Source organism: Aedes aegypti, chromosome 2 (assembly GCF_002204515.2).
Source record: "Aedes aegypti strain LVP_AGWG chromosome 2, AaegL5.0 Primary Assembly, whole genome shotgun sequence".
Lineage (NCBI taxonomy): Eukaryota > Metazoa > Arthropoda > Insecta > Diptera > Culicidae > Aedes > Aedes aegypti.
This window is the reverse complement of record NC_035108.1, coordinates 462081010-462101100: the sequence shown is the minus strand read 5'-3', so window position 1 is coordinate 462101100 and position 20091 is coordinate 462081010. Positions and strand designations below refer to the sequence as shown.

Here is a 20091-nt window from a genome sequence, read left to right as displayed (position 1 = left end):
TTTTAATATCAATTTAGTGCACGGCGTGTCTAGTAGAACAATATTATCACAAAAAAAATAGGCATCGCTAAATCTTTCAGCATTCGAAAATATAGGTTTTCAGCTTTCATTTGACGGGTTCCCCAAAAAAATCCACCGAGGGATCCCGAACATTTTTTTTTATTTTAAATTTTTGTTCCTTGAAGTACGATATTTTCAAATATAATCATGGTTAAAGACAGTTTTTTTTCTCTCAAGCTCGATGATAGCCCAAATTTCAAATGAAAGTTAATATAACATAGATATATAAGATTACATATTGTAATAGACATAACTGTCCTATGTGATCTTGGCGATACGATGTCAACAAACGACCTTTTACCGAAATTTGCACAGCTGAGATCGACATTCGGATTTAAGTGTGTATTTGATTCTAGTGTATAACTGTTTCTGTTCATATTTAAAAAAGATTAATTTTCTTTTCCTTCTTTCTGGAATTACACCCCTATTGAGACAAAGCCAGGTTCTCAAATAAGAGTTCTTCGGTTACTCATTAACTGAGAATTTGATTCGCCTATCATGATTGTTTTTTTATATTGTGTGTAAGAAAAATATACTCGACCGATGAGATCCAATCAACTATCCTGAAAATTCCACAAACTACGTAACGCTCTAGGAGGAGGGGGGAATAGCGTCTAATTTTTCCATACAAAAAACGTTACGGAGTGGGATGGGGTGAGGTGGTCAAAAATTTCCGATTCTAGCGTTACGTAATAAATGGACGCTGTCAAACGATTGATACGAAATAGAGCTCTTTTGAACCATTTTTACAAATCAATATCACTTGCTGCTGGGTTAATATTGTCATATTTTCCACAATTATGATATAAAAAACAACATGCCAAAATAGTGACTCTTTGAATTGAAAATAGTCTTGCAGTTGTGTTAACTCAACTGTTATATCCTTAAAAATATCGTGGTCAACAGGCACAATCTGGCTTCATAAATAAGCAAAAATGCCACATTTGAGGAACAGAAAATCTATTGAAGATTCAAGAAACACCATTCCCAAGTAAGTACTAACAGTTTGGACTAGACCAAAAGAATCATTGAGTCATTTTTTTTTTCAAACAGTACGAAACAGTCGATAAATTCGATATCTTTGGAAGTTTGTTTATTATGTCTCTGCAACGGAAATTCCATGGACATCTGACATAAAAAAGGGACACATGATTTGAATTTGGAGATCCTAATTAGACTCAGCCTCCTGACTTAAGTTTATGAAGCTACTGTAAAAACAGAGGCAGAGCTTAAGGCAGACTCTTGAGTCGCTATCATCGCAAAACCCCCCAAAAAGCTCCAAAAGGTAATGTTAAATGCATGCTGTATGGAGCTCATTTTGCTACGACCAATAAATGCAACCACTTGATTGATGTTGTTTTCATGAAATAGCCCAAAAAATTGCAAAAGTTGCACCCTGTATTCGCTGATGTCCGGACAAATGGGAAGGTATCTTTTCGAGATATTGAAACCCTTAGAATAAAGACATAAGAATCTACTAAATTGCGGTTACTCAACTCTACGGGGCAAGTGGGCACATGAAATTTAACTTTTTATTCTTCCTCATAATTCTTACCGTTGCCAATAATCACATAATTAACCATATTTCATGTTGAAAACATATATTATATGAATATGATATCAATCTAAAAGGAGTATGAAATGGTAAAATTTTCTTGTTTGTAAGCTACTTACGTGTTTTAATTACTGCAGTAATTGTGAAAATTGTATTATTGTTGTTCTGCTTGTCAGAAAACCACTTTCCTGGTGGAATCATTTTTATAATTTGATTTAACAGGAAATATCTTCCACTATATTATTATTAAATTTTGAAATTCCAAGCTAAAAACATCAAAATAACTTCAATACTATTAAAAAAGTCTGTCTAGTGTCACTTACTCCGGATGCCTGGATAATATTCTTAATGAGGATTTTTTAGGCTTTTTGCTAAGGCTTGGGTAACAGGGCGTTTAAGCATATTCCATTTACTTTCGTAGGCCGTTGTAATGTTGATCCATTCTACTTTTAACCTTTAACGGTTGATTGGCAAAGAAAATTCTCAATCAATAACTAAGTACTCAACGAACTCTAAGATGGGAAGCAGGCTATGTCCCAGCAGGGGTGTAATGCCAGACAGAAGAAGAATAAATTTAATGTATTCTAATCATGAAAAGAAACAGTGCTCGGTTAGATATACTTCCACGGTATGAATAAGTGAACAGTCGAACTTACAACATATCTAATCGAATAAGTGTCCTATAGCTCAATAAATCCTCAAAATCACATAGGACAGTTTTGTTTTTTTACAAAATGAAACTCAATAGATATGTATATATATTTATTTTATGAACTTTTATATGGAAATAAAACTTTTATCCAACGAAGCTGTCTTTTGCAATGGTTACATTTAAAAATAATGTACTCTAAAGAACAAAAATTTTGAATAAAAAAAAATGTTCGGGATCCCTCGGTGGATTTTTTTGGGGAACACGTCAAATGTAAGCTAAAAACCTATATTTTTGAATGGTGAAGGATTTAGCGATGCCTATTTTTTTGTGATAAACCTTTCCCATATACACGCCGTGAGTGGCTTATGTATCCGGTCCTGGGGGATCTCCCCCTTTTTCGTTTCATTTCGTGATCTAGGAATCATCGTTTCCTTTCATATCGAGATAAAAAAATGTCGTATCGCATACCTTTAGCTAGCCCAACAGTCAGCAGCGCGTTGCGATCCATGGTGAGAGTTAGAACAGAGAGGGAGAGCGAGAGTCTTTCGCAACCGCATATCGAGAGCGAGAGCGGACTGCTGTACACACAACGCACAACAAGAAGGTGGCGGTCTGCCTGACTGACTGTAAAAAAATACGAAACCCTCACGTAGGTTTAGTTTTTGGTCGCTCTCGGTATGTGCAGCACACGTAAACACACGGCTGCCCGTTCGAATTTTGTGTATTGTGTGTGCCGTTCGTTCGTTCGTGATTTCCCATTCAAAGTGAGTCAATCGTTACCGCTTTTCGAGTGATTGATAATCGATTGTGATAAAATCGGTTGGTGAACGAGCGTGGTTTGAATTGGGTCAGTGAAGATCACGACGATAGGAGCTCACTCGGTTGGTGTGCTGTGAGTGAGTGACGTGATATCGCCTGAAACGATCAGTCACAGTGCGATAACAATCGCGAACGGAAATGTCAAACTTTTATCGCAACAGTGCGATTTTCCCGTGAAGGTGTTTTTCCTCGGTTCTGTTTTGAACTGACGGTTCGCTCTCCCGCTCCAGAACGAACGTCGTCTGCGTCGAGTGAGTGTGAGTGAATGTGAGTGTCACAGTGTTGGTAAATGCATTCATTGGCGAGTGAGTGCAGAAGGGGGTGTGAGATGCACAGTGGAAAAAAGTGCTGCAATTTCGGTCGCGCACACGTGTCTTCGTGCTGCAACCGTTGTCGGTAACCTGTCAAACAAAAGTTCCCATTGTGCTGTCCCTTTGTTTGTCCGATTTCGCCCGCGCTCGCTGTGTGTAATTTTATTCATGTTTGTAATAAATATTAAAGTTGAAATATTTTTGTGGCGATAAAAGCGAAAAGATTGTGAACAAAGTTGTTACTCGACAGAAAGCGATAAAAAGTCCCGATAGACCGACCGAGCGAGAGCGCATTTGCCGAGGCCTGGCGGGAGGAAACAAGCGCAAAAACAAAATCAGCATTTCCATCGTAATCAAACCGTTTTGATCTTCAGTCAGTCAGAGTTCGGTTTGTCTTGGCATTTGGTGTCCGCGAGTCTGCACCGAAAAAAAAAGAGTGTCGAAAGCGCAATCCACACACCGAACTGCCGGAATAAACGAGAGTGCTCCCGCGTGAAGCATTCAATAAATAAAATACACATTTTATGCGATTTTTGCCATATCTCCACACAAATGACTCATAAACGAAAACGCACAACGGAAACCGGGCGACACTAGCGAGTGGCAATCGCGTCGAAGCAAGCTGTGATCGGCGAGCCACCGCAACGCGGCGGTCGGTAATCATAAAAACATAAACGTCAAAATAACGTTCGGCGTCCCGCATTCGCGGAGGACTGGAACCGACAGATTTCACCGGTAGTCGATTCCTCGCGGCCCGTTATCGAACGTCACCGCAGCCAGACTCGCGCGATTGATGAAATAATAACACGAACAACGCACAAATAAATAGTTGTGCGCGACGGAGTGGTTAGGAGGTGGCCGGCGCATGCGGTTGCCATCTCTGCTTGTTGTCATCGCAACACCGCGCACCGGTCGCACTGACACCAGAACCAATTGTCAGAACGAGTGCTTAATCCGCAGTACAATCAAAGCGGGAAATATTTATTTTTCGCGAAACGAAAAAACCGTTCGAACAAAAACATCGCTATTTGGACCTGATACTTCGGTGGCTCTAGGTTAGGGCTTGGCCACGAGCAGCAGCAGCAGCAGCAGTTATGACCGTCGAGCAGAGCCTGGAAGCGGCAAACGTAATGGGTAGGTTATTGTTTTGCAATTTAGGATATTTATTTATTTTCGGGATTCGGCCAATTCGACGGTCGCTTATTTCGGGGCGTTGTGAATGTTTTTAGTTTTATGTTTGGCACTGGAAATTTATTTCGGTAGCCGAATTGGCGCGGTCGCTTTCCGAGTTTTGGGTTTTTATTGGTTCTACCTCTACGATCGGAAAAATGATGGAGGAGTGTGGAGGTGAGGGAGTTTATTTTTATAACTAAATTTCGACCGAGTGCTTTCGTGCTTTATTGTTATTGTGACAATTTATTATAAGTTTAAATGGGCTTCGATTTGTATAATGACGGATTTGGGGGGCATTAGCTGTGTCATATGTTTTTTGATATTTGTCTGAGTTTTCGATGCTTATTTGAAAGCTAAATCAAAGTAGCCCTTGAGTATTTTTTGTCGCTGAATGTTTTGCTTTGATTTAAAATTGTATTTTGACAGTTGATGAAATTGCAGTGCTGCCATAACGTTCAATAATGTTGATACTTGCGTCACTGCTTTTATGTGTACTATACCATTTAATTCCACTAGAGTTTGTATCCTTCGACAGATACGCTTAATTCGACCTCAAATGTAACGCCGTCTCCAGTGTCGACAACGACGATGAAAGCCAAGTAACCTCGACATTGAGGTAAGGTGTTGGTTAGAATTTCTATTAAGATTCTGGGAGAAATTCTTTAAGAGATTTCTAAAAATTATCAACAGATTTCTCCAGGTATTCCTGAAGAAATTTCATTAAGTATTTTATCGATAATTTTTCCAAAGCATGGGTTGAATTTTGAGAAAATAGAGAGTATCTCTCACTTATTGCTCTCTGTAACAATCATGATCCGCAACACATCATTAGAGTCCGTTTATCGTCTACTTCTTAAACTCTGATTACATCGGAGGGATAACAGTGCATGGTAAAACCTATCTAAACAAGCTCCAAACCTGGATGGCAGTATTGCTATAGGATGGTCGGGGACTATTTATCATGCCAGTAGTGTGAAACACCTAACCTCAATGGTACACAAGCGAGAAAAATGGGTTTAACCATTGCTCTCTCTCTCTCTCTTTGGGGCTCTTCTTCGCTGCTGCTATTCATCAAGATTGTTACAACTTGCGTAACATTGCCGATCATTTGCCGATAGAGATGCGATGTTTTTCTTCGCTTGCTATGATCGTGTTTCGAAATCAATTGAGAACGAATTCTGTAATGCCTGCCCCAGAGATTTTTCCAAGAACATCTGCTGAAATTTATCAAACTATTATGTCGACGTGTTTATCCTATATATCTACATGAATCCTTCTACAACCCTCAGGTTATACTGCAGGAATTCCTATGACAGTATCACCATGGGTTGAATAAAGGATTATTCCTGAAATAATTTCTTACTATTCTGCCAGGTGTTCTGCAAAGAATTCCGCTAAAAATTTCTTTGAAAATTTCAATTTGACGAATCCTTACGTCAAGTAATTTGATTGTATATTTTCAAGAATTGTATAAATGTATCATGGTTTGCACCAGTGAGTTTTACTCAAGTTTTTTTTTCCAGTGAAAATTCTTACAGAGTTTCCTTCAGTTATTTCTCAAGCTATTAGTATCTCATAGGTTTCTTCGAAAGCAGGTTTTTTTTTAATTTTTTTTTTTATCTGTTCATGATTTTTTCTACAGGTTATACCTGAATTATTTCCAAGCACTTTTTCCAAAGAGTGTCGTTCAAGAAGTCTTCCGGGATTTTTTTAGCGGTTTCTTCAGTGATTCATGCATGAATTGCTGCACAGACATGTCTAACAATTCCACTGGGCGTATCATAAGAATTTATCTCTAAAACTATCTGCAGAATTTTATATGGTATTGCTGTGTGCGTTTGAAACGCAAATATCAAATGCGGGAACACCAAACGCGGTAAGATTTTCCACAAGAAAAGCGATGTCAAAGATATGTTTTTCTATCAAGGTCAGCGATAATCGTTGCTAGGAGTCCTTTGATTTGTTTGTGTTACCGCATTTGGGGGACATTTATTCAAGATTTGCACCTCATATGCAAACAGCAATATTAGAGCTGGAATCTTTTAGACATGTTTTTATGAGGATTGTTCTAGTTAAATTCTCTAGAAGACAAATAATTCTGAGAAATGTTGTTGGAATTCATCCAAGAACTCTTTCTTTTCCGATTCCTGGACTCCTGTAAAAACTTGTATAGAGGTACTTTCACCTCCAAAATTCATTAGAAAAATATCGCAAGCAAGACTTTCTGTGGGTATATCTCTCAAACTATCTCCAAATCTTTTTCCAACGATTCCTCCAAGAAACCTTGTCAGAGATTTCAAGAATCACTCCAAAAGCTCCAGCAGTAAGTTCCTTCAAAGATTTGTCCAGTGATTTTTCAGTACAATTCATTTGAGGATAGCTTTAGGAATTCATCTGGAAATTCTTGTGTGCGTTCTTCCAGAGATTCTTCCAAAAAATCACCTTCTGTACCAACATGAACTTCTCTAAAGAAACCTCTTAAGATTTATCCCACGGTTTGTCCAGCAGTGTGTAACGCTCCAACAAATTTTTCAAGGTTACGTCAAAAAAATTCTCCATGTATTCCAGAATTATCAGCCTCTTTTCGATTTTTTTAAGTAGTTCCTTTAGAAATTTATTTTAATTCCTTCAGGTAATGCTGAAAACGTTTCTCCAAAGATTAACCCTAACTATTCTTTAATGAAATCCTCCAGCAAATCCTCCAAAGAATGTTCAAAGAATGCCTCCAAACATTCTATCAATTATTTCTCGAAAATCTTCCGATTTTCAAGTTTCCTCCCATTAACGATTGCATGTCTTTGTCCAAAGAATAAAGAGAGAATTTTTTATTGGGTCTTTCACGAATGTTTCGATTTTTTTCGATAATTTTGACATCCCTACAAGTATTATTTGGCTGCGACATTTTCCCCCGTTTAGACTCAACGGTTATCATAGTCCGATTTGTTGCACACAAATCACACAATTGCGTACAGCAAGTATAGTTTATCTCGGTTGGCTAACTGGTTAATTGTCAAAAACCTGAAATTATCTACCGTATGACAGACCTTGCTTGTATACATACGCACTGCGAAATCGTATGCGACATTCGACTGTGATAATATGAAACTTGGGGTGAGTCTAAATGGGTGCAATAGTCGCAATAAAATACTTTTCCATGAGTTACTACATGAATTCTTCAATGAGTTGCAAGAATTCTTCAAATAAGTTATTTCTAAACGAGATACTTGAGAAGTTTTCCTGAAATGATTTTCACCAAAGGGTTCATTATTATTGAGAAATTGAAGATATCTGCATCCACTCTGCATCGACTCATGAAAGTTAGACTATGAATCCTGCAACAAACAAACCTTTCCCATTTAGAAACTCTCAGTGTTCTCTTGTGGAAGTTCAGAGGACTCAACGACTTCTTAAAAGCAACAAATATCCTTTCCATCCTTAAATTGACCTGCATTCGGACGCCGGTATTGTTCGTTATAATAATATGAGCACCAGTACTCACATATTAAGGATGCTTCTGATCCTGAGCAGGATTGACAATACTCCTCAACATCATCAGAGTTCGGTGACATAAATAGGAAGATACAGCACAAAACACAACAGCGTTAAAATCCATAAAAAAGAGTGTCGTGATAACTTTGCGATGACTGTTTTGTTCGTGCGGGACACACAGACAGAATGCTTTTGAAGTGTGAGTAAAGATGGGCATAGCAGCAAAAGAGAAAGAGTACCATAAAAATCCTCGCATATTTTTGCACTTTCCTTCAAATCGTTTGAAGATCCGTGCTGAAAATTTTAGTGCTCAGAAAAACGCTAAATTCGCCTCATTTATGCGTCGCAGAGGAGTTTCTGTCAGGCCTGATCCTGAGTAGCGTTTGTTGGTTCTCTGTGTACGTACAGCTGTTGTTGCAATAACGGATCAGCAACTGCGAGCGGCCAACCACACTTATGCTCAATTGAAGATATATTAATTCTGAAATTCTCATGAAAGAAGTTGTATTTATGATATCGAGATAAGAAGGAGATTGAAAAAATCATCGACGTAATCGACGACATTGATTTTTCATTACATGCAATGATAAATTTCTCTTCATCGTTGCTCTCTTCGGGTTATTACAGAAAACTTCTCGTAACACCGTATCTTGTATCGTAAGCAATGTTTCTATTGCAGAAGTTATTAGCGAAAGAGAGTATTGATGAAGTCAGATAAGCCTTTATGAAGCAAGAGTGCCGAAATATCAATATGTAAAACTTCGAGCTGAACCTACCAATCTAAAAGTAAATGAAAAACCGAATTTAGTACTATAGCATTTAGTTCCATTAGAGTATGTATCCTTTGACAGATACGCGTATTTCGACCTCAACTGCTACTACTAGACTCAACTTACAAATTACTGTGGATACAAACTCTAGTGGAATTAAATGGTATAGTACTAAATTCGGTTTTTCATTTACTCATAGGTATTCCCCTAAACAGATCGAAGATTTATTACCTACCAAACATATGGTTACTATTGAGCATTGTTTAACGTTCAACGCTCCGTCATCGTAATCATCGTCATCATCGAAACTTCAGAAGCAGTTTTTATGGTCAAAACTAAAAATCATTCGATGAAAATGTGTTCACTGTGTTTCGGTTGAAGAATACAACACAGTGAACACATTTTCCAGTTAATTTTCTTGGTTTTGAACGAAAAAACTGCTTTTCAAAATTCTAAAATCACTGACGGATCCTGCCCCCTTAAACTGCGCTAAAAACTATCTGCCATCATCGATCAGGCGATTCAAGATACCATGTAGTGCGACTGAAGTAGTTGGCACCACTGTGAACTTGAAACATCTAAAGACAGGGTTGCCAAAAAAAGGTGAGCTCGATGGGGCCTCTCTTGAGATATGTTTAAGCAGCTATCTACGACACCGTTGAGAGTAGACTGTCGTACCGATGGTTTTTACGGGAGTGGAACAGCAAGAGATCATAAATGGCCAGCATTGGATGAATGTGATCGTCGATCATAACAACTTAAACGTGGATTTCGGCAGTGCAGTGAGGGATAGGTAAAATTCGACGGAGGATAGTGTGCTAGACGAGCCACTAGATCCGCAGCAATCGCTTGCATTCCCCTCGCAATCTGCTCAGAGTTCTACGATGAGGCTCAGTGAGAAGAAGCGCAGATTCCCAGGCAAGACAATTTGTAGATTAAAAGGATCATCATTTATTCGTCTCAATAGCATTATTTGAGCGTGTTATATAACGTCAATATTAACACGATATTGCCCATAATTACCTCAGCGTGCATGAGTGACAGTTTGAAACCAGACAGCAGGCAAGTTTGGAGTTTGCTTGTAAAAGAAGAGTCATTTTAGTGAAGATAGTTGTGGAGTGCAGATGCTCTATTGCCCATTGCACGGTGACGTCATCAGAAAATCACTCTCTTTCCCTCCTTCGGGAAATCTGAAAACAACGGTGCCAATACCTGTCAAAGTTGACAGGTACTGGCACTATTGTTTTCAAGTTTCGTTGAAGAGCGAAAGAGAGAGAATTTCGCCGTGAAACGCCTAATTTGTAGCAGCGGAAAAATAATTCGGCTGATGGTGGAATCAGCCGAATGTGAAGTCCATTAGTTGGTGGCTGAGTTGCGGATACTACATCAAGTATACTGATTTTAAGGTAACATACAGTGTCCTGCTTTAAATATTTACAACTTTTTACTCGAAAGAAGTAGCTGTTAAATTGCCACACGAAACTGGGCATATTGACTGGGAACTCCCAGTCCAAGGCAAGTTGTCTAGTTTCATCGATAGCGGCAACCATCATTCGCCAGAATGTATTCCATAGGTAATCCAGGATCCTGAAACGGTGCATGAAGCACTGAATCGCGAGGACCATGACCAATGGGTTGAGGCAATGCAGTCAGAGTACGACGCGTTGCGTTTCAACGGGACATGGTGTCTTGAGGATCTTCCAAAGGGACGGAAAGCGTTGAAGAACAAGTAGGTCTTTAAGACCAAACACGCGACGGATGGTTCAGTCTGGCGTTACATGGCAAACCTTGTGTAATCAAAGGATTCTATGAAAGGTGTGGATTACAGTGAAACATGTTCTCCTGTTGTCCGCTACACCACACTTCTCGTCTATCGAATGGACGCTGTGACAGCATTTGTCCAAGTCGATTTGGTCGACGGGAAGATGTTATGGAACAGCCTGAGGGATTCCTAGACGGCTCCGAGGGAGCTCTCCAGACTGAAGAAATCTCTGTACGGACTCAAACAGGCAAGCACAGTTTGGAACATCAAGCTAAACCAAACAAACTCAAGCGAATGGGACTGAAACGTTCGAAGTACGACACGTGTGTGCTACAAAGTGACCGATGATCATCGTGGTGATCAATGTCGGCGATTTTCTTCTGTTCTCCAACGAGCAAGGGTTGATCGGAAATGTGAAGCGACAGTTGAGCGAAGAGTTTCAAATGGAGGGCCTAGGCCTAGCCAAGGAAATTCTGGGAGTCAGCAGGAGCGACGTCGTCATATTCAACTATCAGGCACGGTAGATAGATGAGTTGCGACTGTTAAGAACGATGAGCCCACGAAATGAGGACTCCAGTTCATTCTACAGTGCACGAGACCAGCCATCAGCCATGCTGTAAGCGTGGTCGGTTCGTTTTACAGTGCTCCTGGGATTCAACACTGGACAGCGGCCAAACGAATTTTGCGTTACCTCAAAGGGATCAAGCAGTGCAAGCTGACTGAAAAGGAAATGGGCTATTCAGCAAGAACGAAACACATCACTGTGAGGCATGATTTCGTTCGTGACCAAGTAGGGGTAAAGGCGATCAAGTTGGAACATGTGACTTCCAATATTCAAACGGTTGACATCCTTACTTATCTGGACCAAAGCAACAAGAAGACCGGAAGTTATTGAGTGTTATACAAATACCCGCTTAAGGGTATGTAGGATGAAGTCTAAGAAACAATTGGTACAACAAGAAATGTAGACAGATGCTGGATGAAGAAACATCGAAACAGCCACCTCTTTTAGAAGAAAATACGCCGAAGTACGAGAAGGTAAAGCAGCTGTTCTCTGACGCTGTTAATGCTAATTTACAAAAAGAAACATTCTTCAGAAATTCAAGAACTACCAACTAGAATAACTATTTTTATTTTGTTCTTACGACAAGGTGGCGATATCATCAACAATCTCCATCATTGGCGTAGCTAGGATTTTTTTCTGGAGGGGGCCTAGGGGGGGCCTAGCAAGTTCTTGTTTAATAGACGTAATATTGATCAAAATAATCGCGATTTTCACAAATTTCGTGGTTTGCATAGATTTGCGTTGATTTATTTGCTTGTGATTTTTTCTCATGTCGCTATCATTAGTGATATTTGCAAATCTCAACTTTTACTAGAAAAATATCAATTCTTTGTCTAATCCAGTGAAAAAATCCTTCAAGAACGCTTCCAAAGAGCTCAGGAGGAATATTCCTTGAGATTCTTCATTATAATATTCAGTTTTTCAACCATGTGCTTTCAAGAGATTCCTCTGAGAAATCATAAATTCTTTCCGAACCTTTGCAGTGTTTTCTCCAAGAAGTCCTTTACCAGTTTTCACCGAGCTCCTCCTGAGATTCCCACAAAAAAACATTCCCGGGATTAGTAGTTATTATTCAAAAGATATTTCCTGGAGTTTCCTCAGGCTTTCTGATCTTACTAAAAAATCTCAAAAAAGGCTATCAAACACCTTAGAAAAATATGTTAAAGAATCCCACCAGAGAATGACTTCGAAATTCTTTCATACATTTTTCGAAGAAGATCTTCTACGAACTATAACATATAAGTTCATATTGTTAGTTTAAAACTACTGGATGAGTTGTTCATTAATAATTTGTTTAGGATTTTCCGGAATCACTGGAGGTTTGTCCAAAAAATAATCAACAAAATTCTAGGATTGTCACATAAATTGTCTTCAAGAACACCAAGCATGGAATTTTTCCACAAATTCTTCTGCGTATTTGTTTCAAAATTTTCTTCAGCTTCAATCAATTAATCTTTCAGAAAATCTATTGAAAACTTTTCAGGAATTGCATGAAAATTTCACAGCAAAAATTATCCAGGACTTCCTGCCTAAAAGAAAACATTAAATTATTGTTCTAAGGATACCTTCTAATATCACACAAGAATTTCATACGCAATCAGACAGAATTCAAGTGGGAAAATGTTCTTATCGACTTCGCAGAAATGTTATCCGCAGATCTTTTTTTCTTCCTTTTTTTTTTTGCACAGATATTACTTCAAGTGTTTCTTTAGTTTACCTTAAAACCATTTTGACTTTTCTCTCCGCATTCCTTCAAAACTTTATCGTAAGTGATGAAAATTTCTCCAAATATACCTACCCAGGAAAATTTTAAAACATTCAAACATTCGTATAAAGTTTCTAGTGGACGATCATCTGCTCTTTCAAAAACCCTTCCGTTAAAATACTCAACAGTTTCCCAAGCATTTTTTCTAGGGGTTTCTACAAAGAATTACATAATTGTTTCCTCTGAGAAGTCTTCCAAAGATTCTTTCAAAAAATTCACCAAAGATTCTTCCAAGTATTTTCAAGGGATTTTTTAAGCAACACTAGCTATTCCTCTTGGGATTTGAAAATATCGTCAGATTTGCTAACAAATTTTGCAATTCATTTTTGAGTTTCTAAACAATTTCATCAGAAATTTCATTCTTTTTGGTACTAAAAATTACTCCATATTTTTTCAAATGTCAATCCCGGGATAAATTCATAAATATTTAGAAATCTATACTCTATCCATTTTCATTCAAAACCCAATCCAGTAACACCTCAGATTTTATCTAGGGATTCCCTTACAAATTACTTTACGAATAATTCCAAACCATATCAATTCACATCAGATTTTGAAAGTAACACATACAAAAAATAAATTTATCAAGAAGAAATTTTTCTTAAGAAATTTGATGGATAATTGTAGCTTAATCTGAATTTGGAAAAATTGCTAAATACTTGTCTGAAAATTTGGGAATTCACTTAACAATTTCTGAACCTTTTTGGCAAAATTTCTGACGCTTTACCTCATAGAAAAGCTTTGTTTTGTTTTTGTAGGATCTTATTCTTATCTTATCTTATAAAATCTTATTCTTTCGTCTTTTGTAATGGACAATAGTATACGTCAAAACCGATATTATTTCCAATGAAAGTGTTTGTATCCAACCTCTAAAAAATGTTTTTCATGAACTCCGAAGATATTATGGCGAACAAATTGATGTAGAAACCATTTTTTTCTTACTCAAATAAATTCCAAACAAATTTCGTTTGTACTGGTGTTATAATAACTGTAGAAGTATAACTAACAAATTTTGTCGGTTTTTTTTAGAACATTGCCAAAAATGTCTTTTCGTAAAATTCGGAAAGTAAGATTTTACTGAAATTAAATCCTGAAAGAAAATTTGTTGAGGAATCCCTGATGGACTTTCATACATTATACGTATAAGAATTCGGGAATGTTTACAAAACTCCTAGAAATTACCTTTATTTTAGATTCTTAGAAGTGTTATTTGGAGTATAAACAGATTGTTTACGGAAGTTCTCAAGCGTCATGCGAAGTAAGGAGAAACAACTAAATGTTGAAACAGGTAGAAACCATAGATGGAGAACGGAAGAACGAAAGATAAGTTATTATTTATAATCTTTTCTTTAGAGTTGAATCAATTCAGGATAATTAACATTTCTCTTATTATTACAAAAAAAAATCTCAAGTAGTCTGAATCTTTTTTAGGAAATCTTGCTGAGTTCCTTCTTTGGCTCCTGGACTCCCCCGAATCCTGCCCAGAGAGTTTCTTAAAACTCTGACCTTGTTTGGCACAATAATTCAATCCAAGAATAAGGAATTTGACTTTAATTGATAAAACAATGTTCAAATAAATTTTGCAGGAAAGATCCTTATAAATTTTTTAATGAATATTTTTCAAATTCCAGATATTTACCAAAATGTTTTCCACATATTCATTTACCACTATGCTAATTTAGGAATCAAAATCATTCCTGTGGGATTTCAACAAATTTCCTCTAAAGATTCGAAGGCAAGAAACATTTCAAAATCCTTTAGTTGATAACTCTTGTATAATTCGGGTTTCTGAACAATAATTTCCAGAAAAAAACATTAAGGAACTTCTGACGCAATTTTGCGAAGTTCATCAAAAGTCTCCTACGAAAATAGTTCCTAAACATATCACATATTTAGAAAATATTTCCGTATGACGCTTTTGATGAACTTCGCAAAAGAATTTGAACAAATTCGCAAAGGAATTTGTAGGAGAACGAAATATTTCAGTTAAAGATTTGACATAATCCATGTTTTTTGTTGGAGGAATTGCGAGGGAAAACTTTGAACTTTTGAAAGATATTAATCTTTTTTTTTCAGCTCTATCTGGGGACATATTCCGGAATCCATTTGTGGATAAAAGTTAGACATAGAAGGAATTCACGTTGAAAGTATGAACAAATCTTTTAATATTGTCTACTAATTTTCAAAAGATTTGTAACAAAAGCTTTAAAGTCATCCTTCAATTTTCCTTGAGGTATTTGATTAAACTATAATTCTTCAAGCGAAATCGAATGATGGCTACAAAAACTTTGGTACAAATCTTTTAGAAAGTAGTCAATTATTCTTTTTGTTTTATTTCTTAAGAATTTAAAACATTACAAGTTTTCTTGGAGAAATGTAGTTTAGGGTTTAAGCGATAAGTTTACTCATACGAACTTTCTTTAAAAAATTGAAGTAAAATCAAAGAAAGAATTTATTGCCGCAATAAGGCTGATACAAATATTAATTTTCTTTTATGTCACCCCCCCCCACCTTCAAAAATCCGAAAATTTTGAAGGTGAGAAAAAAAGATTCATCATTTTTTTGACATCAGATAGGTTTTTTTCAATTTTTAAAGTAAAATAATGATCCAGAGGACGTTTGAAAAAAGTTTAACAATTATCGTTAAAAAAAATATATTCGAAAAAAATACTTTTTTTTTTCATTTTTATTTTTTGTTCCTTATTTATTTGTATCCCCCCCCCCCCCTCGTACCTTCCAAGTGGTCTCGGACATAAAAGAAATTTAATATTTGTATCAGCCTAATAAACTGAGGTAGATTTTATTGGACTTCTTTACACCAGTAGACGAATTCCGGCGCGTATTTTCTTCGAAGAAAATAAAATTTTCTTGCTGGTGCGTAATGGAAGAAAATTTCTTCTTTTCGAAGAAATTGTTCGCCGGAATTCACCTACAGGTTAAATTTCTGCCATACATCTGATGAAATCATAGCCAGGTTGAAAATTCTTGAAAAAATGTATTATGAATTAAGCTTTACTTTTGGTTAATTTTTTATTTGAAAAATTCCAGCAGTATTTTTTTTTTTTTTTTTAATAAATTTTGTCGTACATTATACGAGTTGTAGTTGATACATGGATTTCTTAAGTGAATTTTTATAAGGGAAATCATTATCACCGGACACCTAGAGTTGCGCATGGGCAATCATAACGCACTGAATGTGCTGCTTCATGCTAGAACAGCATTGTTTGCATTATTCGAAATTACGAATTTTGGGAACCGAATTTCCAGGATATTGGCGTTTTTTGTTACCATAGTATTTTTTATTTTAGCGGTAACCAAACGAGCGACAGCCGGACCTTTAATGTTGAAATTGTAGCGCGATTCAGACCTGCCCCGCTGATGCTGTGAATGATAAGCGAGGTTTTCTGAATATTGTTGCACAAAATTGAAAACCCTTTCTTTGTCCAAAATAAGAGTCATGTAAATTAATTCAGAAGATTTTCCTTTATGTTATAATCATGCAAATTGTTTGTTTTTTTTTTTTAAGTTTTTTTTATTACTATCCAAAATTCTGGAGGGGGCCTGGATGACTCTGGGAGGGGGGCTGGCCCCCCTGGCCCCCCTGTTCCTACGCCAATGATCTCCATGAATTTAATGAAGCATGAAAGCTTTTTACTTGCCGACCCCGTGTCCAAACGTTGGGCAATTCAATTTTCAAGCTTATAAACTATGGAGCTGATTTCTACCATCACGAACTTCTATGGATCCAGTCAATTTGTTAGCTTCGCACGAATATGAACATTGTCGGTCAGATGTTTGAAAATATACGTAATCGAATCCGTTTGATTTGTATTCAACTAGTTAAAGTCATCCAATCTCATTTTGTCTCGTCATACTCTAGACATGAATTTATAAATTGCACTAAAGCAAAGTATCTAAATCCAGTCGAATATACTCTTATGAGTTCTGCAGTCATCCAGTTGTATCAACAAAAGTTATCACATCGTTGATTAACCCGCAAACGTAACCTATATCCGATTAAAATTCCACCTATGCCCCCGCACAACTCCCTCAATTTTTACGACCGATAATTACTTTCACCCCACAAAGCTCCCCGTTCAGTATTTGCTAGGCTTTGTTTTATTCCCTTCAAGTACGCTATCAGTGCGCGCACGACTTTTTCTGATATGGAACTTGGCGCTGGAGGAGGAAAAAAAAAGCGCACATTATAACTCAAATCTTATCTCGCCAGAAGGGGTGCCGCCGCTGCGGCTGCTTGCGAAGAAAACTGTGCCACCAACGACGACGACGACGACGAGTTGGCCCTTAACGTGCGATTAAACACCCCTGCCCCCACCTTCCCATTCTAATTCACCTCATTGCGGGGACATAAAAGTATAACATTATAAAATCTCAAAACACGCACCATTCATGCAAATTCCCGACACACGCCATCTGACGACTCTTTCTCCTAGTTTTTTTCTCTCGAATGCCGCAGAGGTTCCCAACCGTTTCGCTTCTGAAATGTTTTTCGAAATTTTAGATTATTTCCAAAACTGTCCAATTAAAAAATAATAATTCAGATTTTTTTGTTTCTTAATAAACGTTTTATCAAGTTCTTTTAGCAGATCCCAACGGCCGACAGAACATAATTATTTACTAAGTCGGATGTCAGTTGTTATTTTTATAGCAAATTTAATCATCTGATCCCTTTGAAAATTGACAGCATGTCCTTCTCTTAAAAAGCTCTTACATGTAACGAGGACCTTAAACAGCTGGCAACCTCTGCCAAGCACCGACTCCGTACGTGTGTAGCCGCGAGAAAAGCCAAAAGCAATTATAATTAAACACATGATTATCACGCGGAAAACACTCTCAACAATTGCCCAGTCATTCTGTCTCTCTTCCATTATCCACCTCCGGCTCTGGCACAGACTTGCGACTTTTGTTATTACAGGTGTTTGTATCGGCATCGAGTCGTCTCCGTTGTCGTCGTCGTGATATGAATGTAAATGTGATCTGGTAGAGGCAGACGGGAAAAGGGATCACATCCGGACCACCCACCCTTCCCTCGTAAGGATTATAAACGCCGTAGTAATCCTTATCAGGAATCGTTACTCAGTCGAAGCGTTTCAGAGCGCTAAATGTCCTGCTATTGGTATGCGTGGAAAACGTCTTCTAATTTCTGGACTAACATTTGAGAAGGGAGGTCTTCCCTGGGAGGAACTAAGAAATTCAAAAATTAAATTTTCCAACATATATTGTTAGAATGATCCAAAGTTATCTGTCAAATCGTAAACTTCAGGTTAATTATCAGAACTTTATGTCTGAAAGACTTCCTGTAAGAGCTGGTGTTCCCCAAGGCAGCATTTTAGGACCAATATCATATAATATTTTCACATCTCAGCACTTACATGAGTTACCCCAGGGATGTCAAAAATCTTTGTTTGCTGATGACACAGGCCTTTCCACCGAAGGACGAAGCCTGCGTGTCATCTGTAGTTGGTTGCATATTTTGTCTTCATACTTGCAAAATGGAACGTTTCTTCTGATGCTTCCTACTGCTTGTAAAGTTTATTCCGCCCTTTTCAAATGCTAGTCTAGTTTCACTGTAGAATTCCCTCTGAACCAAGCGGTCACCCGGATTGTCCCATGACTCAATGGGTGGTTCATACAATCAGGTCGATCGTCGGTTCTCGCATTTCCCCTACCTATAGCCTCTTTGGTGGCACTTAATGGGAGTCGGAGACGAACTTGGTTGCGAACGATATTGAGATTGTTATCGCGCGAAAGCAGGTATGAAAACGGGAGAATGGCATGCCAGAGGGAGAAAATCCTTATCGAAATGGTTAAGCACGCCATGAGTTGCTGGTGCCGTAGGCAGGGTTGGGAAAAATCTGAAATTCACTCTACAGCAGCCAAACACACACTCAATCTGTTCGGTAAAAATAACTGGGTTTTTGAACTACCGAAAAAGTCAGTAAACAAAAAAAAAATGTCAGAAATCGAAAAACAGTGATTTTTCACTGAAATTTTGCAGAGAGCTTTCTTTTTATATCATATATTGATAAAAATAAAACATGGTGAAATTTGCTTTTCAACTACGCGTGTACAGTTTTCATTTTACTGACTTTTTCGGTAGTTCCAAATCCCAGTAAAATTTTACCGACCCCAGTAGTTTAATCAAAGTGTACAAAGCCAATCACAGTCAGCGAAACTCACACCCATCGCTGCTGCAGGCAAAAAGCCTTGAAAATTGCAAAACACCCGTTGGCAACCCAAAATTACTGTAGAAAAATGTTCTATTTCCCACTGCATTTCCCGCATTTAGAGCCTTCAAGAACACTAACGATTAAGAAAATTCATTCACCCAACATAGGCTACTTGATGAGATTCACGTTTTTGAACTACTGTACTGGGAAGAGCCACGTGATTTTCGCGAAATTCAAGCCTACTACTATTACCATTCTCAGCACTGCTTTAAACCACGGTGTACTATATTAAGAAGGTGATATATTCAGGAAACTGACAGCTACTTGATGACGTCATTCCTATCCACCTCGAACAAATTTGCGAAAAAAATGATCTAGTGGTCCGGAAGGTATATGGTACGATAGGAGTGACGTCACATGTTTACAATCAAACTTGATATTTACATCAGTAAAGAGCCTGCCTTGTTAATTTTTCTGCCGTGCTTTAAACTAAATCCACAGAGTATAAAGCACACACAATCGTGCATGTGGCACTATAACGTCGAAATCGATTACGAGAGAGGAGAGAATCTCTCTCTCTCTCTCTCTATCACATAGGACCATTAGTAAAGTTAAGCGAGATGTCTTTTCATCGATTTTCTCTTTCTCTAATAACTTGACTAGCTGTTTGATTTCGAATAATTCTCGCTTAGCTTTTCAGAAGAACTTAAGTAACAATCAGGTACAAAAAAAACGCATCAGAAGAGGTTAATGTGGCCCACTTATGGATTATGCTGCCCACAGACGCTCAGACGGTTTGACCAACATTGACTCCGCCCCCAAGTTAGTCAAACCGACTTATGTTGATACAACCGTTTGACCGGCTGTCAAGATTGGTTGCAGCAACACGATATTTCTTCGCATGTTTTTAGACTTGCCAAGAGTCTAGTGAATGTGTGATTGTTATTTTTTCGAATGCTGTGGCTGTGAGGGAGAATCT

General features: G+C 37.7%; 1 protein-coding gene across 1 annotated transcript in view; it reads left to right on the top strand.

The window, feature by feature from the left end:
• Window positions 1-2907: 2907 nt before the first annotated feature.
• Window positions 2908-20091, top strand: part of LOC5577905 (zinc finger protein ush) — a 402590-nt gene continuing 385406 nt past the window's right edge. Inside the window, exon 1 of the mRNA XM_021848196.1 lies at window positions 2908-4531. Within this exon, the coding sequence (XP_021703888.1) occupies window positions 4492-4531 (40 nt within the window). The 5' untranslated portion in view covers window positions 2908-4491. The remainder of the gene's footprint in view (window positions 4532-20091) is intronic.